The 27,536-nt window shown below is 45.9% G+C and overlaps 1 protein-coding gene across 4 annotated transcripts in view; it reads left to right on the top strand.

Annotated features, from left to right (window-relative positions):
• LCMT2 (leucine carboxyl methyltransferase 2) overlaps positions 1-27,536 on the top strand; it is a 164,290-nt gene that overhangs the window by 58,161 nt on the left and 78,593 nt on the right. For all 4 annotated transcript variants that reach the window (XM_069640559.1, XM_069640562.1, XM_069640560.1 and 1 more), the window contains exons 5-7: positions 2,907-3,063; positions 11,324-11,513; positions 17,021-17,128. In XM_069640559.1, the coding sequence (XP_069496660.1) occupies positions 2,907-3,063; positions 11,324-11,513; positions 17,021-17,128 (455 nt within the window). The remainder of the gene's footprint in view (positions 1-2,906; positions 3,064-11,323; positions 11,514-17,020; positions 17,129-27,536) is intronic.

The following is a 27,536-nucleotide window of genomic DNA, read 5'->3' as shown; positions in this document are numbered from 1 at the left end:
AAAAGCAGAAATCGGACGTTACACTTTTGGGATTCCCTAACCAGCTTGGTTCTGCGCGATGAATTCACTTGTCGTAGATAAGCTGTTCGGCTGTGAATTTGCACGCTTAATTCTACTGTAACACAAGAAAAGACACATCAATGTACGATCGCCATCCTATCTCTGGTGCATGTAACGAGCACCGTCCCTTCACTTTGGGTTTCTATAAATCGGGCTCTCTCCTACTACAAGGCATGTGTATTGTTACTCAGCTTATGGTTGAGGTTACATAAACCATTACTGCCTTCTCGTTGGTGCCAGTATGAAACTGTTGCTCGATCGTCTCCATCCCTTAAGTAACTGAAAGATGTTCTATTGTGCACCATTGCAATAAAGAACTGACTGTTCAAAGTGCCTCCCGCAATGTGTTACGGTGGGCACCATCTTAGCCTGCAAATTTGGATATCTTAGTAATCTTGCTTGCTTGATGCTCATGCTAGACGCACCCCCCATCTGTGCCACTCCTTGATATCATTAAGGCCACTTGCAAATGACTGGAGTCTGTACATCCAGACATGTTCCTTTTGTGCTAAAGCTGCAGCAGTTGTTCTATTTCTCCCATCAGCTTTCACTTTCGCAAGTACGCACCATTGTACATCATCCTCACTATGCCCATTGTCCATAAAGTGTTGGACCAAGGGTGCATTCATTTTCCCTGTACTGAGGCATGATCTATGTTCTATGATCCTGGTGTTGACTTGATACATGGTTTTGCCCACATATGCTTTCTCACATGGACATATGATGACATAGACTACTGCTGTGGTTCTGCAATTCATAAGTTGGTGCAATGCCCACTGTTGAAAAGTGGTGATCCTTAATGCGAAACTACACGCACTGCAAGCCACACATTGCCAATGGCATGTTGGTTTGGGTAAGCCCCATATTTCTGGTAGCAGGTCTTGTGCTTGTTCTTCTGTTTGCATGTGTCAGATGTTGCCACAAATTCTTATTCTTTTTCAGAGCAAATGGCAGCCTCTCTAGAGCTATGTCCTCTATTTGTAAAATGTGCCAATTGTTCAGAATCGGTTTCTTAATGACTGGTGTATCGGCACAGAAGGGTAAGGGCCAACACATAGTCAAAGACCTGCAGGCCGCGTCTCACCTCACATCCCATCTGTCCCATCCTCTCTTCCTATACCAATAGTTTGGGGATTATGTGGAGCTAAAGCGTCATCTAATAGCCACCACAAAAAAAAAACTTCACCTCAATTCCTCTTTTAATAACACCTTTCAATGTACAAGCCTAGTATCACGCTTTATTAATCCCATGTGTATGCTGTGCGGCGGGTTAGAGGGGTGTAAAAGAGGAAGTAAAGAACACTTTTATAGTGCTTTTGCACAGTACCTTGGATCTAAGCGGCAGTAGTTCTTGGGATATTGGCCAGTGTGTTTGTGTAGGAATGTTCAGCATTTGTTTACTTATGGGTCCCTCTGCTGTGATTGGGTCCTTGTCGAGATAACACTGGATGGTTGCATGGTTGGTATCCCAGAGTTTGTCATTTAGCTTGTCATTGTGGGCCAGGACTTTGCCCTGGGGTTTACTTGTTATTCACAGTAAATTATTCTGGGAGTTTTGAGATGGGTTTAGACAGGTGGCTCAAGGGGGGCATGTGAGGTTTGTTGTTTGTGCTGTGGTCCAATTTCAGACTGTTCTATGTTCTTACATCGGCAGGCATTTTTTTGCTGAGTTTTTTTTGCCAACATTCTGAAGCTGAAAAAACTCACTTGTAAAAAAATAAATATTTGTGGGGGTTCCCCATGTAACCTCCCCTGTCGCTATTTTCTAGTCCCTATCCCCTTACACCACCCCTCCTCAAATACTCAGTGAAAAAATACCTGCCGATGTAACAACTTTGTACCTTTCAGACCCTTGTCTTGTTAGGGCCAGAAGTGTATGAAATATTTTATTCTGTTGTCTTTCTGTAGCGTGGGCCAGTAGTAGTATCACTTGATCGGCTGCCCTCTGACGCTTTTTGGGAAAGAATGATTGCTGGCTATGAAATCAAATTGACTTTAAATGTTTTAAGAGTATTGCAATTTACAGGTTTTATATCACAAAACTACTAGTAATTTGACTATGTCAATGGATGGGTAAAGTATTTTTAATATAATTACCTTTGATATTCATTTGTAATGAATATCTATTTAAAACTATGTTAAAATTGCAAGATTGTAATTACTTAGTTTTTTAATGGTAGCATGGGCCAAACCTAGTTGGAGTGGGATGGTAAAGGGCTGGGGGGGGGCTGTCATGTATAATAGTGGGAACAGTCGAGCTTGCAATAGGGGAGGCGCTGAGAACCAGGTCCAGTTAGGCTGATGGACCCACATAGAATATAACGAAACTGGTGTGGGGTTTCCTAATATATTTGATTGTTGATCTACGCTCTCGGTGTTACTCAGTGTGGCACTACCATTTATGTTTCCACAAAAATAGCTGTTTGTCAGGCGAATCGGAGGCGTAGGAACGGAATCAGGATGGTTTGTCGCCATCATTTTTACCCATTGCCCTCCATAGACACTTTGTAAACCCTATTTCTGTTGTGATCTTAGTCCCACATCAATCCTTATTCTCCCTTGCCTCTCTTTCCCCTACTATCGTCTTGCCTTGACTTGAAAGACCATGAACGTAGGCAATGCACTATTTCATTTTAGTGCTCTGAAGAATCCGCTCGTTGATATAGAACACTATACCAATAATTTCATCTTTATACGTTTAGATATTTATCCGTCAGTGCTGAATAGGCAAAGCAGTTGATGATTGAGTATTAATCATGAGGGGTTCTGAGGGTCTGTTTGGTGGGTCTTTAGCATCCCCTGTGTGCTTGCCTCCTTACGCTCATGTTCCCCTGCCTCCTCTCCAGGTCTTGTCGCGCTCCATGGAGATGATTATACATTACTGGGTGTTGACCTGAGTGACCTAACCCTTCTGGACCATGGACTAAATGAGGCGGGACTGGATCCTGCCTGCCCGACTCTGCTCCTTGCTGAGGTCGTGCTCACCTATATGGAGAATACAAGGTGAGTGTTTGATCCCTCCTCTGTGATGCTCGGGTGTTGGCATGAGATGCATCACAGGGCTTTCAGGCTCAAACCCTACAGACCTCTGATCCTTCCAGTTAGGTCAGAAATTGCATTTTGGCTTCTTCTGATTCTTTTGTAGCCCCCTTGTCTTTTTTGTGCCTTGTTGGGATCCTGAACTCTTTCTCTCTGGTGAGGATTAAGACAAATATTTGCTGGAGACTGATTCATTTTTGTATGTTTATTGCCTTGGTAGCCATAAGGCTCCTAAGGAGTCCTCCCAAAGGGCTCCAGCCTGTCCCCCGAGTGATCATCCCACCCAGCCTGTCCCCCGAGTGGGCATCCCACCCACCCTGCCGTTCCCCCGAGTGGGTATCCCACCCACCCAGCCTGTCCCCCCCGAGTGGGCATCCCACCCAGCCTGTCCCCCGAGTGGGCATCCCACCCAGCCTGTCCCCCGGTTGGGCATCCCACCCAGCTTGTCCCCCCCGAGTGAGCATCCCACCCGGCCTGTCCCCCCGGGTGAGCATCCCACCCGGCCTGTCCCCCCGGGTGAGCATCCCACCCGGCCTGTCCCCCCGGGTGAGCATCCCACCCAGCCTGCCCCCCCCCCGAGTGAGCATCCCACCCAGCCTGTCCCCCCCCCCCCCCGAGTGAGCATCCCACCCAGCCTGTCCCCCCGGGTGAGCATCCCACCCAGCCTGTCCCCCCCACCCCCAGAGTGAGCATCCCACCCAGCCTGTCCCCCCCGAGTGAGCATCCCACCCAGCCTGTCCCCCGCGAGTGAGCATCCCACCCAGCCAGTCCCCCCGGGTGAGCATCCCACCCAGCCTGTCTCCCCCCCCCCCCCCCGAGTGAGCATCCCACCCAGCCTGTCCCCCCCGAGTGAGCATCCCACCCAGCCTGTCCCCCGAGTGGGCATCCCACCCAGCCTGTCCCCCGAGTGGGCATCCCACCCAGCCTGTCCCCCCGAGTGAGCATCCCACCCAGCCTGTCCCCGAGTGAGCATCCCACTCGGACAACTTGCAGGCTGTGGCAGCTCTTTTCTTACAAGCTGCTCCGTGATGTACCTATTTTACCACAAAGGCAGCCACATACTCTCTAAATAGGAGCAACACAACCTGTTGCTATTTAAACTATACCTCGTCGGAACATTTTCTCTGCATTTTGTGTGGTATTTCCAATGGAGGTGTGGGTTTTGGAATAATTAAACATAATTTTAGGGGTAATGAGGGTGTTGGTGGGGATATACGGATATTGCTCCCCCATAAAAACAATTCTGCAAAAATTGGCAGGAAACGGCAGCAACGATGAGATAGGCCAGATACATTTGAAATTCATGTGACCTGGCTATTGTTTTTGTGGTTATTCTACATATTTCAGGACAATATCAGTCGCCATTTGCCTGAATCTGAGCCCACAAAGGCTTCCATGTATGAATGCAATCCAGTTTGAGCTAGGTGAGGGTCTGCAACACACCCCAATCCACAACCCTTTGTGTATGCCAGTGAAACGGGGGGAGCCTTTCCTGATTGGCAGCTCACTACATTTCTAAAAGATTCTTCTGAGTTTACCAAACCCCCATCCTACCCCGTAGGTCACCTGGAAACTCTACCACCCACCTTTTATTTACACTATCACTTTCCATACTATGAAAACCGTCGGACTAACACCAGAGCCATTTATGTAACATGTCCCAACCAAAGGGTCAGGTATGGTCAGGCAATTGACAAGAGTCACACACACCAGACGGCCCTTTTCCTTCCCCGCAGGCATAAAAGGTGGAGGACGAGAGCACACTTCGAGCAAGGCAGACCGCACAACAAGAGAGCTATCCAAGCACGGCAGTTCAAGAGGAGGAGAAAGGCAGCGAAAACTGAAGGGGCGACAAGGAGAGAAGCGGCCTTGCCTTTTCTAACCCAGACCCGTAAAACTTCAGTGGAAGGAATCATAACTCGGCAAACAATAGCTGGTGTGTGTTGCAGAAGATGCAAACGGTACACAGATCCCTCCTCTGCTGATAACCTAGCCATGGAGAGACGCTGCTACCATGGTACCATCCTTGACTCCAGACACAAGAAAAGCCAAGCGATACATCATAGCTGGTGAGTCGAGGGGAGAACCGATAAGAAACCGCACTTTGTTGAATGAATATCGCAAAGTGACAAATTAAGGAAAGTTCAAACAACTGTTAACATAAAGGTAAAACCAGCTGCAGAGAGGTCCGGCACCACGTGGGTGCTCACTCGAGAGCCTCTGTATTATCCCGCGCTTGATGAAACTGACGCAACCAGAAGGCCCTAGGAGAGCCACAAAGAAAAGGTCCAAGTGGTCATACAGCAGTCTAGCAAAACCTCCTGCACATTTGAAAGTCTTTGACCTGCACATAATTGGAAAGCTAAGGGAAATGAATCCTGCAAAGTGAGTTAAATAGAAAGAACTGTATGATTTGTAAATAATTGGCAAGAGTGAACTCGACGGAGGGATGCCGATAGAAAGGGGCGAAGCCTAAAGTCTCAATGAACAGTGTGTTGACAAAGGTGAACCCGACAGAGGGATGTCCACAGTGAACTGTTTAAAAAGACATTGAGATTTGTGAATGCCATAAGTAGAATTGATTTGAAGGGCCGTAGTGAACTCGACGGAGGGAGGCAAACATTTCAGAAAGGTCTGAGCCCGGAAGAGGGGGCCAGGAGTGAAGAATCCTCACCCAAGTGAAAGAAGATTGGAACTTTTTGTGGATCTATGCCCAGAAAGGGGGGTCCACGGGTAAGGGCATCAACCAATGTACCTACGGAAAGGAGCTTTTTGTTTGTTGTTTTTGGAACACATCAGGTCCTCGGAGGCAAGAGACTTTTTATAGAAAGAGACTTAACCACCGAAGGTTCTGATACCTGAGAGTGGAACTGTAGTCTCGTGCTGGGAAAGCTCGAGCGTGTGCTGTGCTCCGGAGTCCCGCCTTGTTCTGTGCTCAAAACGTGGGGCCACCACATTCCTGACTCATCATTTGTGAACGCTTCTTTCTTGTGAACACTATCCCACACTCTTTTGTATTAGTTGTAAGGATTGGCAATAGGTTATTCTTAGTATAGGCCCTTTTATTTGACAAGACGCCACTAGGACTGCCTTATTATTATTTGATGGCCGTAGCTTGCTCCCCTCTTAGGTTTAGATTAGGTGTTTTACCAACCTCCCTATACAGTTTAAACACCCTTGAACTGTGATCACTTGTGTCTGTCTTTACTGTTGCCACCATGAGTTCAATACATTCCCTAATACGTTACTCTTTCTATTGAGAAATACTCCTTTGCCCTCCTTTTCTCCTCGGGAATTCCTTTGAAAATCAGCCAAGAACAAGAGGCCCACTGCTATATTTGATTAATTCTGCTCTGCTGCTATTGCTCTGCTTAGTCTCCTGGGCAAGTTACATGTATCCCACTTGGTGTGTCCCCCGATGCACAGGGCTACGTTCCTTCCCAGTTAGGTGTGCCCTAAATCCTATACATACATGTCATGTCATTGGCTTTTAAACCATGCACCACTGCCCTTTGCATCCTCTTGTGTTACTATTGGATCACTGGTACGGACAGAATGAACAGATGCGTGTAGATCAGAAGTAACCAGGCTCTGTGTGTGAGGGTATGCACCAAGGTGGTTTGTGTGGTGGGCTTTTCAGGTACCTGTAGCAAGACGGGGGCTTGGCGTGCACATAGGTTGAGGATGCGTGGCCTAAGCCGGTTTTATGCAAGCTTGCTGGATAGGTTTTGGGGGTCCAATGCTTTTACTGTGTATTGGGATGCTCATGAGCTATGTGCGAGTGGCTTTCTCCCGGTTCGTAGTGCATGGTGGAAAGTAGGAGTCTGAGCAGGTTAGAAAGGGGCCAGACAGTGGCGACCCCCTCGGGAACTGGAACCATCCCAGTATGCACCACCGTGCAGTCATACCAAAATACGACCCCTGAGCAAAGTCACCACAGTAGGTTATCACTTTGAACCCCACAGGATCACACTTTAGTGACGGCCTGCCCAGCTGAGGCTCCACTGATAACCTTTCCAGGTGTGAGCACCAGAGTGCAGACAGCAAAAGTGACCCTGGATCAATCCCTGTGTGAATACCAATAACCAGATCCCTGAGTACAGACACTGCAACGACCCACCAGGCTCAGACTTCTGAGCGAAGGGGTGGTGATGCCTGTTTGGGGCGTTTTCATAAATCCACTTGAGGTAAGACTTCATAAAACTATGCCTTTGATATATAGGTCCCCAACTCTTCGTGTCAGTCTCTACTACTCGTGGAAGCTTGGCAGAGTGGCAGAGCAGTCAGGCTTATCATAAAGGAAGGTGTGAGCCGTAAGTAAGTACACTGAACCTTGTTAGCACAGTAGTTAAAAAAACACTTAAACCAATAGTTATATTAAAATATATATTTATTATATACACAAGGAATGTCTTAAAATACTTAGATCACTTAATCAACGTACACAAAAATACTTATAAACTCTTTTCAAAGGCCACTGCTTAGTTGGTAGTTGCTTGCGGTTACAATTGTTAGAGTTTGACACTAATGACAGTTCTACCGTATTATCGATGATAATGCGCACTTGCGCACAAAGATATACAGTAATTGTGTTTAGTTAGCAAAACCATATAAGAGAAGGTCTTTTGGAAGGAAAAGGAGTGGTTAGTCAAACAGTAGCAGAGCTTAACGTTCTAGAGGCGGTTTCTTAGCAAACTAAGCTTTTAAAGTCTGATCCCTAAATTATTTATTGTATTCCATTATTAGGTTTTTATAATACGCCTATACACAATGTGTTTCAAGGCGCAACAAGACAAGATGGGGGAACAGGGACGAAAAACAAAAATTTGACATTTGGATCATGCAAGCGCGGTGGAGGGGGGTAGTGCTGGAGGGTTAAGCGAGTGCCAGGGGAGGCCAGGTGGACAGAGCCAGGGGAAAGCAGAGTGCAGGGGAATGAAGGGCCACATGCTAAGTGTGAGGAACGTGGCTGGAAGGGCTCAGGGGGTGCAGGCCCAGCCCGACTAGTGCAGGACGAGGGAGCCCAGAAGGGCATGTGCAAGCGGGGGGTGGGAGGGGCCAGAGGAGACCAAGTGCAGGGGGTAAACCTGTGACAGAGGGCCTGGTGCCCTGTAAGAGTCTCCAGGCACCAGTCAAGAGGCACAGGGGGAACATTAGCAGGGGATGGAGGGAGGAAGAAAAGAGGAGGGTCTTAAGAAGCATCCGGAATGTAAGTCAGAGAGGGGCATGGAGGACATTCCAGAGGGAGGCACCGGAGGAGGAGATGTCTACCCTCCCACTCTCTACTTGGAGATGCGTCTGATCTGCTGAGAGTTTAAGCTACAAGACCGAAGGGCTCTAGCAGGAAGATATTTAGGAAGAGAGAGTTGGATGTAGCAGGTTCCCAGACCCCAGAAAGCCTTGTGATGATGCAGAGGGATTTGAACTTGATCCTCGCAGTAACCAGAACCAGTGGAGAGATGTTAGGGCTTGAGAGATGCGGTCCCTGAGCTTGAGGCCAAGGATAACTCTTGCAGTCCTATTCTGGATTAGGGAGGAGTTAGTCAGGTTGAGGAAGAGGTTGTTTCACTAGTCCAGCCTGGAGAGGACCAAAGCTCTAGAAACATTGAGTTTCTGGGGGAAGGCGAGGAAAGGAGACTGCCTCTGAGGAGGTGCCGCTGAAAGTGGGCCTTCTTGGCAACCGTGATGTGAGGAGAGAGAGGAGCCGAAGATGACACCAAGGTTTTTTGCCTCACAGGATAGTGGGGGGAGGGTGGGCCCATGGAGGGCAGCCCAAGCGTAGGAGGGAAGGGGGGAACTGGGGTGCCAATGAGCAGGATCTCCGTCTTACTGGCGTTAAGGCAGAGATCGTTGGCAGTGCACCATGCCTAAATAGCAGATAGACTGTCAGAAATGAGAGAGGAAGAGAAGGGGGCAGAGGAGGGAAGCTTGAAGGAGAGTTGCGTGTCGTCTGCATAACACTGGAAGTTCAAATGGGCTAGGGGGGGCCAGGTAGATGTTGAAAAGCCATGGCGTGAGAATAGAGCCATGAGGGACACCATAGGTGGAGAGTGAGATGTGGAGAGAAAAGGCCCCAGTTGAACCTGGGAATGTTGATCATGGAGGAAATCAGTTCAGAGAGGGCTCAGTCTTACAAAGCAGCAGAACAGCAAATGTTCCTGAGGATACTTTCTTGTCTCTAGGACAAGATACTAGACTACCGTTGGAGACCCTGTTAAAGGACTCCCAAAAGGGACATACGCCGACAGCTTGGGTCAGAGGTAAGAGTGGACACCCTGGGCACCTCTTCGTGCACTTAAAAACTGTGGAGCGACTTCGTGGTTCAAGGTAAATTATACTTTTCACCCCACAGTACCTTAGGTTAGAATAAATGTGTTTGGCTGGATTCTCCTCTGTGTAGCAGCAATGGTCCCGGTCTCTGGATTCCTCAGCCTGGTGAAGAGCGGATGGTCTCTGAAGGGGATGTCTCTGCAGCAGTCTCGAGAGAGAGAGAGGACCCTTGGCACAGATTTCTTCAGCCAGTCTGCGGTTTTGGTGGCTTTTTCTCAGCAACAACAAAAGGCTGTGCTCGCCCGGTTGATCAACTTCGATCTCGAGTCCTGCACTCTGGTGAGGAGACTTTAGATGAGTTGGATCGTGTCTCTGGAGGTTCACCTGGAGCTCAGCAAAGACTTAGATGGATTCGGCCTTGCAAAGACGATGCACTTCAAATGGGTCAGCGGTCTCCTGGTATTTGCGGTCTGCATTTCTGGAGAGGCACAGTACCTCAGGAGATGGTTCAACGAATAGGTCTTCTTCAGGCTGATTTGGTCCAGCCACAGGGAAGGTGTCCTCTTCGGAGCTCCTCTGTCAAGTAGAAATCTGGATCCAACCAGCAGTGGTCGCTTCAGTGTTTCAAAGGGTCTGCAGGCGTCTCTGGTCATCATCTTCTTCTGTTACTTCAGTTTCCAGTGGTCGAATTGCCATTCACCTCAGGAACCTCACCTTTCACTCAGTTTCATCACACACTCTTCTGCATCTCTCTCAGCAGTTTACAGAAATGGGCAGGAGGCTGTCCAATAAGGACGGCCAGCCCCCCAGTGGGCACTGGTTCCATTCAGGCACTCGGACAAAGGGCAGGAGAGTGAAAACCTCTGGAGCCTAGGCGGGGACACCCCAGGGTTCCCGCCAAAGGCAAAACACACACACAGACCTCCAACTCCCAGAATGGTAGAAGAAGGGCTAACGAAGAACTTCCATGGCGAAAAAAGAAAGAGGCCCCCGTGTTAGGACATAGGTGACCCTATTGTGCACAACCGGGGATTGTGAATACAGTCTGCGGTTAAAAATAGCTCAATCGTTGGTTGGACACGTCCACTGCCACCAGCCATAACTACAGGGTAGTCTGTGACTAAAAAGTTACAGGAGCAGAGAGAAGGGAGGTACTAGGTATCCCCTTAGCACTCTACAGAAAGTGGTATGTGCTAATCTCCTCTCATAGTATAAAGTTTTAGGAAGGATACAAAGTATCCCTCTATCTTTAAGAACAGTAGTTACTTAAGGATAGTAAAAGAATCTCAAAGGAGGGCCCAAGGGGTCCCAGCAGCACTGCACATAGGGTGCTGTGGCCTGCAAAAGTAAAGCACAGATGCCTTAAAAGGGATGTGGAGGAAAGTGGACTCCATAAAAAAGGCAAAACACAGAAAACAGAGTTGCAAAAGTCAGAGCAAATAAGAATGAATGAATGAGTGGAAATGGGCTCCACTCATCGCATTCAGGACAGAAAGAAAAAGGTCGAGGTCAGCAAAAAGTGCGGGGGGGTGGTTTGTCTCACTAGGAGAGGGGATGAAGCTTACAAATGATGACCTCTCACCAACAGTGCCGCAGTATAGTGGGCACTCTGCCATCTGTCAGGAAACGTCAGTGTTTTATCAGTTTATTCATATAATGAGGACATTGGGTGCGTCCACGCCCTCATCCATTTTAATATTGAAATGATAACGGCCCCTCTTCCCCACTGTCCAAGCTCTGCATGTGTGGGCACATCTTTCATTGTGCCCGCATGCTGGTTGCACTGTGCCCGATCCTTGGCATCATCATTGCAGGGATTAAGTGACATTTTGAAGCACCCAGAAACTTAGGGGTGTGTTTTTTTTTTTGAGTGAATGCCCCTTTATCTACTAGCTCCCCCTTTTACTGCCGGGGTCCCTTGTGCTGAATCTTATTTCCTCTGTTTATCCCTTAGATCCTCTGCAGTGATCCGATGGGCAGCAGATCACTTCCAGTCAGCATGCTTTGTGATCTATGAACAGATCCAACCTGAGGACCCTTTTGGAAAAGTGATGCAGAAGCACTTCTGCCAGCTGAACTCAAGACTCCATGCCCTTACGCAATTCCCAGATCGGGAAGCTCAGAGACGGCGTTTTCTGGAGAGGGTAAGTACCAGAAGGAACCAAGGCTCTTCTCAGCCTGATGGGAATCTCTTTAGGGGTGGTGCTTTTTGGTTCAGACAAATCCAGTAATGTGGGCCGATAAACTGTGTGCTATTAAAGTAAAATAGGGATCCTTCCACCATAGGTAGCCAACAGTTGAGACCATTGTAGTAGCTGTACTTTGCCCATGTGGTGTCATCTGGGTGACCACAAAAGTGATGGGTGGAAGGTTTCGAATGAATCTAAACCACTGGCAATTGCTCTGGGCAACCTTCCACACCACCGTTTTTTAGCCCGTCTGCGCCATTGCAAAAGGGGACCAGCCATGTGCCAATCAAGTCAGCAGCTGCCGCCACCGAAGGTAGCAGCCCAGCCCGAACTGCTAGGCCAGGTCCCCTCTGCACAGAAAACCATCTGGCACACGTTACAGGTACAAGGCAGATTCCATCAGAACACAATTGGGTGTGGGTCTCCTAAGTACCTTTGCTTTGTGTTCTTCAACTTTACAATGTTCACAGACTGCCTGTTCATTTTGGCAACAATTTTACAGACTACTTTATAGAGTCCTAGCCTCCTGCAAGGGGTTTGTTGACCTAGGACTCTTGTAGCAAGGGAAGTAGTTTTAAAGTGTACCATCTTTATATGATACAGTTGTGTATTGTGTTTTTAACTCCTTTCTTCTTAAATATTACATCTCAAATTGGTTTATTACTTTCCTTGCCTTGTGTGCTCTCCAGTGTTCTATTGCTGAACTTTCTGTGCATATGTCTTGGTGCACCGTAGCCAGAGCATCCCAAAAGTGAATGTGTAAATTATGGTAGTGGGTATTGTAGTAGGTCAGAAGGACACGTACTAGAGTCAGACGTTTCACTGGTATTTTTATTTAAGAATATGAATAAAGTCTACCTTTCCCTATTCTATAAGGCTTCCCTACCTAACGGAACTAGCTAAGGTGATTGCGAGTCGTCGGTGAATGTCTATAAATGAAACTGTCCACCATCCAATATTGGTGTGCTGCCAATGATCTTTGTCTGAATGCCAGCAGGACGGAGATCCTCCTCATTGGCACACCTTCACCATCCTTTCCCCTCACTCTCTGGCCGGCCTCCCTTGGCCCTCTTCCTACCCCTACCTGCGAGGCTAAGAACCTCAGGGTCATCTTTGACTCCACCCTTTCCTTCTCCACCTACATCTCTGATGTCTCTAAAAAGTCAACTTCCTACTGCACCTCCTCAGAGGTACTCTGCCTTTCCTCTCCTTCCCCCAGAAGCTCACTGTCACCCAAGCTCTGGTTCTCTCTAGGTTGGACTATTATAGAAACCTTTTTCAAAATGTACCTGCCTCTACTCTCCGCAACTAATCCAGAACAGGACTGTGAGACTTGTCCTTGGCCTCACACCCTGGGATTGTATCTCTCCAGCTCTGAAATCTCTCCATTGGCTCCCAGTGGATGCAAGGATTAAATTCAAAACCCTCTGCATTGTCCACAAGGCTTTCTGCGGCCTGGGTCCAAAATACCTTCAGCTATCCCTCCGCAAATACCTCCCCTCTCAAGCTCTTCACTCCTCTACCTCTAACTCCCTCAGGGTCAGTTGTTTTTCAAAGAAACGAGCTGAGGGTAGATCTGTCTTCACCTCTGGAACAGCCTTGAGGAGAACCATCTCCATTACGGAAGCACCTCAAGACCTTCCTCTTTGCTTATGCCTTCGCCCCCCCCCCCCCCTCCCCTTCTGATCAGTTCTCCCTGGGCACTGTGCACCTTGCCATCCTCTGGCCTCCAGGCCCAGGTACTTGTTCACCTTGCCACCCTTTGCACTGGGGTCTGTATCTGTACCCCTACAGCCCCCCCTTTTTTATTCCTGCACTTATCAGACCTACTCTGTCTGCTGCCTTAAACCCAGCACTTGCCACTTGCTGGCTGCACTACTCATGTATGTTTCTTTTGTTATTTTATTATTTATCTGTTTTCCCCTTTGCTCCGCACTTTCCACTTCTCCCCCCTTCCATGCACTTTTCCCCTCCCCCTCTCCCATGCATTTGTGCGTTCTCGGTGTCACTGGGCCTAGTAAGATCGCTGTTTTGTTCTCCTCTGTTCCCCTCCTTTGCCTTGTCGCGCTCTGAAACTGTACGAGTGCGATAGAAATAAAATATCAATTCAATTCATCCAACTCTAACCTATCTGACCCTACCACTATTCTAACAACTCAGCAGCAGGAGAATGTCTCTCTTCTTCTGAGGCTTATCTCTCAACTACTACTTTTCAATGGACGATCTTTATATAATCTCTAGTGATCACTTTTATCAGTCCGTACAGTTCATTAATTATTGTCTTGGACTTTTGTTTCTTCTCTTTCTGGAATGATCTTTTCTCCTCCTCTGAACTTATCGGAGTATATTTTCCTTCTGGGCTATTAATTAGTTTCATGAATAGTTCCTAGTCTTTGATATCTCTTTGTTCTGTGTCTGGATATATATCTACAATGTGCATCTAATCCTCAGATTTCTCCTTTATAATTTGTCATAAATATCACAAAATTTGAACTAGTAGACCAAATACAAGGATGACGGAGTACACAAGTGGTTTTAGCTTGGTTTACAATTCCCAAGTTTATTTTCTTTAATTATGCAAAAAATACTATATCAAAAAATATATATATATTCAACATTTCATATAATTCTGTGGCCCATACTCTTAATTCATTCATTCACATTTATACTTTCTTCATCAATCTCTCGTTCTGCACTTCATACTTTGAAAAAATGGTCTGTATATAAAAAACAGTAAAAACATCTGTTATCTCTACATGTGTTAACAATTCATTGTGAAAAACATCCCCACCAATTTGGGGTATTACACAAGTCTGTGTTCTGTTATTCCCACAGTTCTCACGTCGACACATGTTTCAGTTGCTCTCAGCGAGCATCAACATTAGTACTCTCTTTGTATGGCAACCTTCTTCAGGACAAAACAACCCATTTTTCAGGCACATGTATTGACATGGGCCACATCATCTAGAAAAATACATAAAACACTATACGAGTATTGTATATCCCCGTCAATCCTTTTCAAGTTATTTAATTGCATATTAATATGCTGTGTTCTATAATCACTAGAACAACAAACCAACTCACCTCCTATCCGATGAGGTCAGGAGGGACAGTGGAATCTGGAGGCCAATAGTCCTCTCGTCTATGGGGTAAAAAATTTGTATCTATTACCTAAGACTGTCTCCGTTTCACTTGATCGCAAAAGCCAACATTTTATTTATAACTTTACAGATCACCAAGGGTGGAGAAGACCCAAGTTAAAACAAGGGGGAGGGCTAGGTCACTTACTCAGCGTAGCAACAGCCACAGCTTCCCAGGTGGGTTCATGCAAGACGTGAGGCGGAGGCTTATAATTCCAAAGCTATCCTTCTGTCAACGCCTTTTGTTCTGGTTCATGGATCTAAAAATAATATATAAACACCATTGGTTGGTTTTATATATTGCACTTTAGCTAGAGATTATTTAATGTGGAGTTATATTACTCCATGTTCATGCATTTTTCTTATTCCATTCGAATTGTCAACACAAAGGGAGTAGAATTAACACTTATCTGCTTTTTTCAAAGTACACCAATCCAAACTAATTTGTTCGGATGACCAACGACTAGTACTAATTCTAACGCATATAAGTCTCTTATGGTTAAAGAGACGTGGATCGATCTATCAGAACACGCGTTATGCCCTTACAACTCAGCAGCAGGAGAATGTCTCTCTTCTTCTGAGGCTTATCTCTCAACTACTACTTTTCAATGGACGATCTTTATATAATCTCTAGTGATCACTTTTATCAGTCCGTACAGTTCATTAATTATTGTCTTGGACTTTTGTTTCTTCTCTTTCTGGAATGATCTTTTCTCCTCCTCTGAACTTATCGGAGTATATTTTCCTTCTGGGCTATTAATTAGTTTCATGAATAGTTCCTAGTCTTTGATATCTCTTTGTTCTGTGTCTGGATATATATCTACAATGTGCATCTAATCCTCAGATTTCTCCTTTATAATTTGACCTTCAGTTTGACCTGGGCCTACTGGTTATAGGTTGCAATGAAGTGGGTCACTCCCAGAATATTTCTCATTCACATCTCTTTGTACGGACTTCACCATTTTGCTCTCTTGACTGAGACGAGGATGAATATTCCCATATTGATTCTCATTCACTCTTGTTATGTTCTCTTTCTCTTTTAAGAGTTCCAATATTACTTCTTTCACTCCTCTTTGTGGTCTTGTGATCTTCCATTTCTGGTAATTATGACAAGTGTGAATGTTCCAATAATGGTTCTCATTCACTCCTCTGGGTCTCCTGTTAAGCCTATTACCTCCCCTTCTTAGGTTTAACATCACTGGGGTTTTCGCTCATTTGTGGATCGGCTTCCTCTCCTTCTATTCTGGTGTCTGATTTCTTTTCGCCAACTTCTCCTCACTCGGTTCGTCTTAGATAGCTTGTCCCGAGTCCGCCATGCCAGCACTGTTTCGGCGTTGTTGGGAGGACCCTTGGTCCACCACGAATCTCCTGTGGGCATGCCCCCAGTCTTCGGGACGAAATGCATCCAATTTCACTCCCCCCGGCTTCCTTGCTAACTACTGTAGCACACTGGTCACCTCTCGGCCTCTCACGACTGCAGGACGCGCCGCGTCTCGTTCTGCTTCCATCTGTCACTCTGAAATCAGTGTCTCTGCCCTTTTGAACTCACAGGCTCTTCATTCACTTCCCTGGGCTCCTCTCCTACATAGACTGATGTATCCAAGGGGCTTCCCCTGCATACTTTGCTGGTCCTTTTTCTCTTTCTCTTGTAGGTTCTCTTCTCCTTCATACGTCGTCTTCTTCTTCCCAGTGGAATGGGAGCTTAGAAGGTTGTTTTCTATTTTATGTTGGCAATAACACATTTTGTTTTTTTTCTTCACAGATCTTATCATCGGAAAGGTTAAAAGATTATTTTGGAAGGTCTTCTAGGGAGTCCCTCCTGGGAGCAGGAGTCCTTGTCTCCAAAGAAGGAGTCTCTTGCGGGGAGGTCCCCCTTGCCTCTAGCCCTAGGGAGGGTATTGCAGAGCAGGTTCAGCTGCCTAGCCTCACAGTGGGGGCTCCCTCTTGGGGAGAAGGGACGAATTCCTGTGATTCCTCACAATATTTAGTGTTTTAGCTACCGGTGGTTTTAAAATTGATGAGTTGTCGAAGGCCTGAATAAGTAACTGTATTTTTATGCATTCTGCCATACTTTTGTTACTAAGAGTGATCTTTGTTTTCTTTTCTAAACCCTTCACCACCCTTCAGGCATCTCAGAATCCATCCACAGGGCTGATTCTGAAAATCCATCTTAACATGGCTGATAACCTCCTACTCTGTACGAGCAACTTTAAAACAGTTATGGGGCTCAGAGAAATGTAGAATGTTCAAGCCGTGTCCGCCAGCAGCTCATGAAGTGCGGCTTTCCTTACCATGCTGAATTTCTGTCTATTTCATTCACAGGGCTGGGAAGAATGTTTCATAGTCGACATGAATGAGTTCTACTACGGCTCCATCAATGAATCGGAGCGAAGACGGGTTGACGAGTTAGAGCCATTTGATGAGTTTGAGGTATATTTCTGTCGGGGACCTGTCTTGGAACGTGAACATTCCTGGGCACTTGCATGCAGCTGTGTCTCAATACCGTAAAGCTTTCTCTGATTCCAGTTAAAAGGCCCTTTTACTCCTCCTCCCAGGACTTGTCTATTCAAATGTTATTTAGATTCATTGAAATGCCTGGAAAAAGCTTAAAATGTTGGGTGTTTCTTATGGATTAAAACCATATTATTTCTCCGTCCTGATACAATCAAAGCTACATTGATTTACAAAATGTCTCCTATCTTCTTGGCCATGTTTACCCGATCATGACTCCTCTTCTTCACTGTCTGCCTTGTATTGGAAGTTGAAATCACTACCTGTTTCCATCATGCCTACAACTCTTCTTTGCATCCTTTCTTTACTATCCCGACCGCCCTAGCTCGAGGTGAACCTCAACGACCAATGCGTTAAGATCCAACATTGGCAGAGCCTTAGGATGATCAATGCACACACATACAAGACTGTTATACAGAGCGATAAGACACAAGAAAGACTGTAAGCAGAGGGGGATAGTTTGACTTTGCGCCACAGCAGTATAGAGTAACGCATTTGAGAAGAAGGCACAACCAGCAATGTGAAATACTAGCATTTGCTCTAGTATCAATTGGTGTAACAGTATTACCTCAATTGTACTCCTGTTTGCTTCATGGTCCTAATGCCTGGAGTTTTATTCTCCTCTTAGTAAGCTTCCTGCCCTTTATGTTTCTGATGCTACGCATGTTTTTGTGTGTTTCAACCAAAAATCCTGTTTTCACATATACAAACAAGAAAAAAAACAAATTATTAAAATCACAAATCTTCAATGCACATGTTTCGGTATTACCCAAATAATATATTTTGGATATATATATATAAAACGTTGTTAAAAGGACGTTATGGTTACAAATGACAGCAAAAAAACCCAGAAATTCGCCAGTTATGGTAAGCTAAGCAACCATAACTCGCACCATCTACACGCATTGCGAACACTAACACCCAGGACATGAAAGATGACATGCGGAAATGTATGGTGCCAGCGTACGGAAATGTGTAATGAATATGCTGGGAGCTGCAAGGTAGTATGACTTATTTTGAAGTGGAAGGGCACATTTAAAAAAAAAACACTAACGTGTAAGAATTAGTATCGTAGTTTTATTTCACAATACACTGTGCGAAATGGTCGCCTTATTTCCATTTGCATAGAAATTGAAAGTTTGTGTCGGTGCTGGACAAGGGAATTGGTAATGGTGATGGAGTCGTTGTTGGTTTGGAACACAGAATGAATGCTTTGTCGGCACTGTAGTGGTTTTCCTCTCACATTCATTGGCATTACGAAAGGAATCGCTGTGATGTACTGCATCAGAAAGGATGGTAGGTTATTGAAAATGTTAATGTTACTGGGCACGTTGTTGTTTACCCAGACAGAAACTGTGCGTTGTCGGCACAGTAGTCATTTCCTCACACATTCATGTGCAGGGCGATGTCAATCGCTGTGCTCTACGACACCAGAATGGATGGAATGTTACTTCTTATTGCGACAGCTGCATACGGGCATAGAGGTCCAATGCTGTCATCCCATTCAATAATGATGGACAGACAACCGGTAAAGCATTTGACGGTTAAAAAAAACCATCACTGGGACGTTGGAAGCCGTGACAATCGCAATAGGGAAGGAAATAGCTGAGGGAGAAAGAAAAAAAAATATCTATCAATACAAAACCTTTGCAAAAAGGAAAGGTGCAACACATAACATTTGTAATAAATAGTAATGTTAAATGGGGATTTGTAGAACGACCATACAAATGGGGACAATGTGCAATCTGCATAATGGGTAAAAAAAATGCAATGGCACAGAAATGTCGTATTTCAATGGAGGAAATGTAGTGACATCCTACAGACTGGCAATATGCATAAGGGCGGTATGGCAATAGTAATATAAAAATTGTTGTATGGTAGTAGCTAAGCGACAAAGGGGACATACAATAGGTAGCAGTAGGTAACCTCTGCAGAAATCAAAGTTGTAATACATAACATTTGAAGTACATAAAAATTATAAGATTGGAAAGGGCGACCCATTTTTCAAACGGCGAGAATGTGCAATCTGCATAATGGGAAGAAAAATTGGAGCGGCACAGAAGCCTTGTATTTCATTAGTAAGAGCACAGGTTTGTGTGTGGGAAATTAACAAGGTAATGGCAGTTTGTGGTACAGGCATCAAAAAGAATCTTGCATTATGTGTACAACAGAAAACGAAAATGAACATGACGGGCGTATCGAAAGAATGAGACGCTCTGCACGCTGTGGCAGATCCAATCGGTGAAAGCGCAACTTGTTTGCGTGCAGCACGCCATGGATTAGCCAATTGAAACCTTCTACACGGAGCGAACAGTGAAGTGTGACCGCGAAGCGGACATATGTTTTGACAGCTATTTTTTGGTCATTTTAAAGAAAAGTATTGCACGGAAGGGCACCAACTTTACAAAAGCACCCTTTCGCTCCCAAGGCCCTGTCCCTGGCGCAAATTTCGTGAAAATCCGTGCAGCGGTCTGGCCTGTAGCCGTGCGCAAAACTTTTCCCACCATTCAGTCTATGGGAAAAAAAAGACTTTTTGGGACACCCCCCTATTAACTTTTTCGCCCCAGCACCGAACAGCACCAAACTTTGCAAAAAAATTCAGAGTGGCCCATATACTTTTTTTTGCAAAGTTTGGTGAGGATTCGTCCAGGGGGAGCAAAGTTATAAGCCGCCCAAAAAGTGCTCTTCCTATGGAAACAGCAACTTAACCATAACTACATGGCCACTCCATATATGTAACAATTGACCTTCACGATTCGGTCAATTGTGCAAAGGTCAATTGTAATTCGAACAATTGTAGTTCGAACAATTCGTATACAACCGTTATGTCATACTACAAATTAGATAACATTTCATTTTTTTTATTCAATTGTTTCACAATGGTATATCTTTTCTATTAATGATGTTCACTTGGTATAAAACCGCAAGTCTGCAGGACCCGTATTACATTTATGCTCGGCAATGTTTCATGGCCCGCTACAAGCCTATCCCAGAACATTTCTGAAGACAATCTGTCCTCTCTCAACGAATTGCAGCAAGCATCTTAGTCTCACGTGCCAGGTACCCCTGCACTCCATCAGAATATTTTTAATGGACTGCCTACACCTCGCAGATGGTAGTTTTTTTGCTTCTCCCCTCCGACCCCAACATGACAGCACCGCCCCAGTATGTATCAAATTTAATTGGGCTCTTAGGAAGATCCGTCTTCCTTTCCAATCGGGGAAATGCCTTAAATACTTTGGCAAAAAAAACGAGAGTGAGCATGCTAAGACTAGCTTGCACATATCATCTATCGTGTGGATTCAGTCAGTGCACGTCAGCACCTGTTTCACCTTCGTTGAGTTACTGATGAGGGTATCCATGTCACTGTCGCACTCGATCAGTGCTCAGAGTACCGTTTTTTTAGAGTGGGCAAGAGCATTGATGAAGTGTTGCAAGTGAACATCTAGGTCCTCATCAAATGAGTTAACCCGTGGGACCACAATCTGTCGATATAGGGAGACTAGCTTCTATTCTGACTGTGAGTTAAGTGATCTTAAGCTAGCGCGTATCTTAGAGTGGCCATAGGGAGACTCTGAGGGAGGCCGAGCTACTTCTTCCATTCCGTGCTGTGGAGTGGCCTTTGCGGAACCCTGTTTGGAATTTCAGTAGGATGTTTCTTTGTTTGGCCCATTTCTCTAGCTCCCTCAACAGAAGTCCCACTATTGGCTTGCTTTCCACATCGAGGAGGGCAATTGTGCGGTAGTTAGTCAGATCCGTTCTTTTATTTCTTTTTTTTTCCCCCCTCTTGAAGATGGGGATAATGATGGACGTCTTCCAGGACGGAGAAACTATCTCCTCTCCAGGATCTCTCTAAACAGCCACGCTAATAGGCCAGGCCACAAGCTTATGTAGTACCTGACATGTTAAGCCACTGGGTCCCGCAGCTCTAGAGGAGGATGTCTTATTTATCAACTCAGCGATATCACTCTCTGCAAAATCTAACTGCCAGACTGTATTTGGGGATCTTAAAACAGGACTGTATTGATGGCATTTTGTAGTGGAAATTGAGATGGTTTATCCACGCTGTTTCTCGTTGTTTTGAAGAGCCTCAGCCGAATTCACTATTGCCCAGAAATTATGAGAGTTGTTATTGCACAATGCGTCCAGAATCATCTCTCCATCTTTTTGCGGTCGTAATGCTTGACGTTCCCGGGACCAATTTATATGTGCTTTCTTAATTTTGTTTGCTAGGAATGGATTCCTCATGACCCTCAGCACATTACGCAGTTCTCTCTTTTTTGCCCAGGTCTCATCAAACGTGTGTTGATGTAATCTCTGCTTGTGTTTATTTGATCTGTTAGGACAATCTATGGACCATAAGAAATCTTGGCAAAACAACTGGGATGCATTTTTGCTTCAATGCAATATCCGGCATTCCTTGACAAACCCTTTGCAGCTCGTTGTTTAAGCGAATGCCGTCTGTTCTGTATTTTACCAGCCTATTTTTACCGTCATTCACGGACAGTGATTGATGGTGATATTCCACTTTCCTAGAGGAGTACCAAAATATTGCCTCCTCTATGACAGTTATTGTCTCTTTTTCCCCATCTCTGACCTGGAAGCTTGTATACATTTCAAATAGCTGGAGAGAGAGGAACATGTAATCAATGGTAGAGGTAGAATTGCCCCGTCTCCAGGTCAGCGCAGGTGGGACATCGCCCTCTGTTGTACCATTAATCACCTTCAGTGAGGTAGAAATAGTTTGACCCAACTATTATGGCGTTTTGGGTGGCAGTGGTAAGACCCTCCTGATAGTCTCCCCCTCCCCTGGGGTGATGCTGGTTGATGTAAGATTTGGAAACCCTCTAATTGAAAGGACTTTATTAACCATGTTGCTTAAAAGAAGATCGGGTCATTTTTCCCAAAGATGTTCTCCTTCATAATTGTTGTTTTAAAGGAATTGGAGCCCAGCGTATTCGAGCTCACAAATCGCCATTGCCTATAACTAAAGAGGTTCCATTCCCCCTACTAGCTTCGGGGAGCATGGACTAGACTTTCTTTTGGGAATCCCTTTGCTCAACAAAACTGCCATTAGATATTTCTGTCTCTAGCATTCCTGTGGTGTTAGTTTTCTTCCTCGGATTATGGTCACCCCCTTCAGCATGGTACTCTTTATATGTCTCCATATCTCCGAGTCAAGGCCGTGTAGACCTCCAGGCCATGTGTTTGTAGGTCCTTGGTGGCTGCCAAGATTGCCTTTGCGCCCACCTTAGATTTCAATTCCACCTCTGCCACAAGGACGGTATGCTGAAGTGGGAATTTAACTAACTCTATGTCCTCTGAGGAGAACAGGTAAAGATCTGAAATTTTATTTAGGAGAGCAAGGAAGGCACTGCGGTTCAAGTAATTTAATGCTTTTGTTGTGCTCTTGAACCAAAGTCTTGGAACGGCGTAAGGAGCAATTTCTTCAAGTTTAGTTGTTGCTTCCTGGTTTGTGGCCGTCTCCTCCTCCTCCTTGCCTCCCCTTGGGCAATTCACTGGTCTCGCTCTCTTTCACCAGGCTGTCTAGTAAGCTATGGGGACTCTATCTGACACAGTAGTCCTCCCGCTCTCCCGGATCTCAAACTGTGAGCCCCTAACGGACTTCTTTTTACTGCTCTCCAGCCCCGCCTCTTGCTGTTTTTTCTTTCCTTGTAGGAAAATTAGGGCCAGATGTTTTAAACAACCCACTCTGGTTACCGGATTCCTTTTGGTAGCTGTTTTTCCCAGGTACCATTACAAATAGGAGCCAATTTTATTGGTTTGCTCGCTAAATTAATTCCAGAGTTGACAATGGACTGTTTATTTTTTTCGTTTGGTCCATGACCGTGTCAGTGGAGGCATACTTTGTATTATCGGTCGTATCCTCCGATTGTATGCCTATGCTCGCTCCGCTCTGATCACCTGTATCTGAAGAATTTTGTGGACCTTCTCTTTCTTCAGTAGTTGCTTATCCTGAGTTTTCAGGTTTTGGTCCATTGACCCTGGGATGTGTTTCTCCTGGTTTCTCGATTCGTTCCGATCAACAAACCTCTGCGAGCTCTGTCTGTTAAGGCCTTGATGAAGATTGCTGTACTTGTATCCTTTGATTCTTGATTTCCTGTTCTTTGATTATTTTTGTTTCTCGTCCTTTCCTCCGGTGGTGTAGAGGGCAACCTTCCCTTTTTGGGCCCCTTTCCTTTTGGCTTTTCTTCTCCACCGATAGCTCTGATGTACACTCTCAAGCCAGACATTTTCAGTAGTTTTTTCCACTAGCGCAGTTTTGGGGAGCATATCTGAGTGACTTTCTGTTGGTTCTACTCCGTCACTCTCTGCTATGTGAATCATTCTGTGAAATTCCTCCAAGGTTGATTCTGAAAGGGGGTGTCTCTGAGCGTTAGACCTAGCTGTTAAGATGGATTTCTGAACTCTGTCCTGGAGGGGCAGAGGTTCAGAAGGCCAGCCTAGTTTCTTGGAACAGGGTAACCTCTGGACAAGCCAGACCAATCAGGGTAGCGATGGCGGTGGTCAAGACTACGTCTCAAGAGCGGTGAGGGTGACTGAAAGCCCGCAATGAGCACACAAAGCAAGGACACTTACAAATCACTCCAAGCAGGTGTTATATTAAAAATATAGACACATTTATTACAAGGCCTCTGTAACATTGACCATAGTAAAGGATTGCGGTAAAACTCAAGTAAACCAACACATCACAATCAAATACAATATATATACAATTACCGAAGGGTCTAAAGAGTTCGAAGCACAAAATATGCAGACCACCTAGATGGGGAGGAAAACAGGCAGTGCAAGTAATCGTTAGACCCAGTTCGCCTTCAAAGGCCACGTAACTAGAAGGAAGTCCGAGCCCTACGAAGAGTGGAGCCTTGTGCTCAAAAGTACCTGCAACCGCTGGTGCCAACAGGCCAAGGGGAGTCTCTTCAAGGAAATCGGGCAGTTCAGAGCGGTGAACAAATGAGAACAAACAGATCTCCGCTACTCAAGTGCGGCCTCCACTTATGGGCAGAAGCAGAGTGCGAGTGCGAAAAAGGCGTGCTGTTTAACACAGCGAGGAAAAGCTACAGGCTACTGCAGGAGGGCGACCGGTTCCTAGGGTTGCTACTCACCGGTCCTCGATGCAGGAAGACCCAGGCTTCTCCGCGTCAGTTTCATTGCTGCCAGGTTCAGATACGAGCAGGGAACTTCTCGGCGTCGAGTAGATTCCGCGGCAGCAGAAGTTGGAGTTGAGGATGTCCCAAACGAAGTGAACCCGCACATATTGTTACCACAGCAGGGCAACGAAGTGGCTGTGTGTATTTCAGCCCAATGTACACTTCTCACTTCAGACCTGGGTATGCCAAGTGTACGAATCGTGTGAGCGTGTCAAGGACTCGGAATACAGCAGCAACCTGATGGCGGTGACAGAGCAAGGCTCCTGGGTAGGCTGGTCAGTCCACTGGATGACCCAGAGACGCTTCCGAAGGCTTACGTGCAGGAGATGATGAAGATGCCGAGAATAGTTGTTCCCACTATTCCAAAGGGTCGAAGTACCAGTACAGGCCTTCTCGTTCGATCAGAGGCAGAATGGTCTCACAGCAGTGCAGAGGAGCAGTCCTTCAGTGGGTCACCAGCGATTCCTCGGTTCAGCCTCTTGGTTGCAGGATACTTGGCTCCTTTATCCGTAGTTCGTGAGAACTCAGGAGATCGACCTGGTAGTGGTGTTTCCAGCCTCCTCTTATCCAGAGTTCCCTTCGCGCCAAACCGGAGAGGACCCAATGGGAGATCTGCGCACAAAGCACTCACACCATACGTGGACCTATCACGGACCACAGTGGTCCCAGGCGTTCAAGACACTAGACTCTCTGGCACCCAGGATGTGTATTGGAACCAGACATCCCAGCCCACATTCTGGAGGCACACACAAGGCCTGTAGAAACCTGCGAAAGCATCTGTGTTTCACGGGAAAGTACATGCCCAAATAAGGATGGCCCCAGGTCGGCTCGACCTGGGGAAGGTGAAGGGGCAAGACGGTCAGCGGACAGGACAAAGAACCTCGTGGCATGGCCATTTTAGAAGCCAGGCCACCCGTTTTGGCCAAACGCGAGAAGCGCGGTTAACAGGGCAAAAGGGAGTTCAAAACACAAAGAAACGATCGGTGCCACCAGTCCCGTCCGTGACATACTTGCACAGTTCGTTATAAATCCATCGAGAGTTTCTGGGGCCTGTAGAATGACTAGGGACCCAAGAGCGCGGTAATGTAAGTTACGGTGCACTCTTGTGCCATGTTGCACGAAAGCTGCAACATGAGAAAAGAACTACGGAAAACATTTCCCGGTATTGACTGTCTTAAGGGCATGTCAGTTTCCCCGTAAGAATGGAGCGAGAGCCCAGAGGAGTGCAGCGGAAGGCTGCGCTTCTCTGGCAAAGTCTAGATCAGGGTGTAAACAACAGCAAAAAGTTTGGGGGTTGCTACATGGAAGGAAAATTACCTACAATATGAAATCTTTCCTAACACTCGCCCCTCCCAGACTAAGGACAGGGGGAACTAATCCACCCCTGGATGAGTCTCTTGTTCAGGTCGGTTAAACATTCTGGACAACCCATCAGCATTGCTATGTTGGACACCTGGCCTATGCTCAATAGTGAAATCAAAGCCTTGTAGACTTATGGACCACCTAAGCAACTTTGGATTCTCTCTCTTCATGTTCATCAGCCACTTTAAGGGCTTATGGTCAGTTTGCACACCGTTGAGAATTCACATTGGCCCACGTCTTTGGTTGATTCCAGCAGTATACCTGAATGAGTCTGAACTTCTCCTTTTAGCATTTCAAACACGTTTACCAACGCGTTGAGCACGAAATTCAGTGCTGATAGGTTGGCTTTGTTTGTTCTTGGATCTTGCGTAACCACTCCTGGGTTAGGCTGATTTTCTTCTATTTCAGTTTCTTGTCTTGGGCATGCTATACCTGGCAAAGGTTGTTCAATGATTTGGGATTCTGGCGATTTGTGTCCTGCTTTTATTGTTATGGGAGACAGATTGCCTTCCTGGGAGAAACCTTCCTCCAAAAAAGAAAAGCCTGCAACCAGATCCATGTCCAATGGTCGAAAGGGGAGTTTCCTGCCATTTGCCTCTCTCATGTTTAAATCTCCTAAGCTCTGATGCCTTTTTTTTAGGAAGCACTCCTTAATTTTCCTTTTCATATTTGATATAAGGGTATATTCCATTTCTGATGCCAATAGTTTGTCAAAATTCGTGTTACCCTGTAAACTCGTGCTGCCATCTTGAGGATCTTGAAGATGGTCACTGGCGTGGACTTGGGCACTCACTATTCATTCTTGTCCTAATGGCAGACATTGCCCCACTTGTGTGCAACAAAGTGCCTGTGTAATTGCCTTTATCCATCAATGAGCCGTCCCATTCTGGTGCCTGCGGGTCGTTTGCCAGAGCACCACTGCGCAGATAATAGTTCAGTGGCATAATCCTACCGGTTTTTTCTCTTTAAGATGTTTGCTCTCTGACGTGCTGTTTAAAGATCGCTTATCACTGTCTCGTTCTACTCAGTATTTATGTTTACTTTAGTGAGCGGTAAGGCCCTGTGCTGCTGTATAATAGCGTTTCATTTAAAAAAGTCAATTTGGGTGGGCTATAGCCTCTGTACTGATTGTGATGATTGTGTTGTTTACTTAACACTGACCATCAGCACTAAATGTAGCATGCGCAGCACACTGACCTTATGAAGATGGTTTTCGAGGAGTTCACAACGTTTCCCAGGATAATGGCGCTGTCACAAGTGTCCACTGGTTGATGCCGCCCTGCACCCCAGTCAACCAGTGAAGATGAACACCCAGTTCGTACACTGCACGCTGACCGTGGGTTTTCATGTTCCTGTGCTGACTGTGTTTAATGCTCCTCCTCCTCCTCTGTTAGCTGCCATAAAGAACAGACTGTAAAGTTCGCTGCCACGCAGCCGTGCTGGTACCTGGTCACGAACAGGCACCTCGCACACCACCTGGATTTGTGTTCTCCTCTTAGTTAGCTGCCTGCCCTTTGCGTTCCTGATCCTACAGTTAATTTGTCTTTCTGCTTCCGATTTACTTTCTTGTACGGTTTCAAAAATTAAGAATGTAAAAATCTGTGTTCTCCTACCCTTTTTCTTCTTTTTCCTCCATTTCTAAGGTCTCACATCAGCTTCCATTTCTCCAGGCTAATGCTTCTGCGCTTCTTGCCTTCTCTCATTCGTCTAGTTTATCCCCATGTCATTCCTCATCTGAGAGCGCTTTTTAACTATTTACTTTCCCTTTCTGTTTCCTCTTTTTTCAAGCATGC

The sequence above is a fragment of the Ambystoma mexicanum genome, chromosome 7q, assembly GCF_040938575.1.
Source record: "Ambystoma mexicanum isolate Mex_15411 chromosome 7q, UKY_AmexF1_1, whole genome shotgun sequence".
Classification (NCBI taxonomy): domain Eukaryota; kingdom Metazoa; phylum Chordata; class Amphibia; order Caudata; family Ambystomatidae; genus Ambystoma; species Ambystoma mexicanum.
Note: the sequence above shows the minus strand (reverse complement) of the source record. Positions and strands in the feature narration are given on the sequence as shown.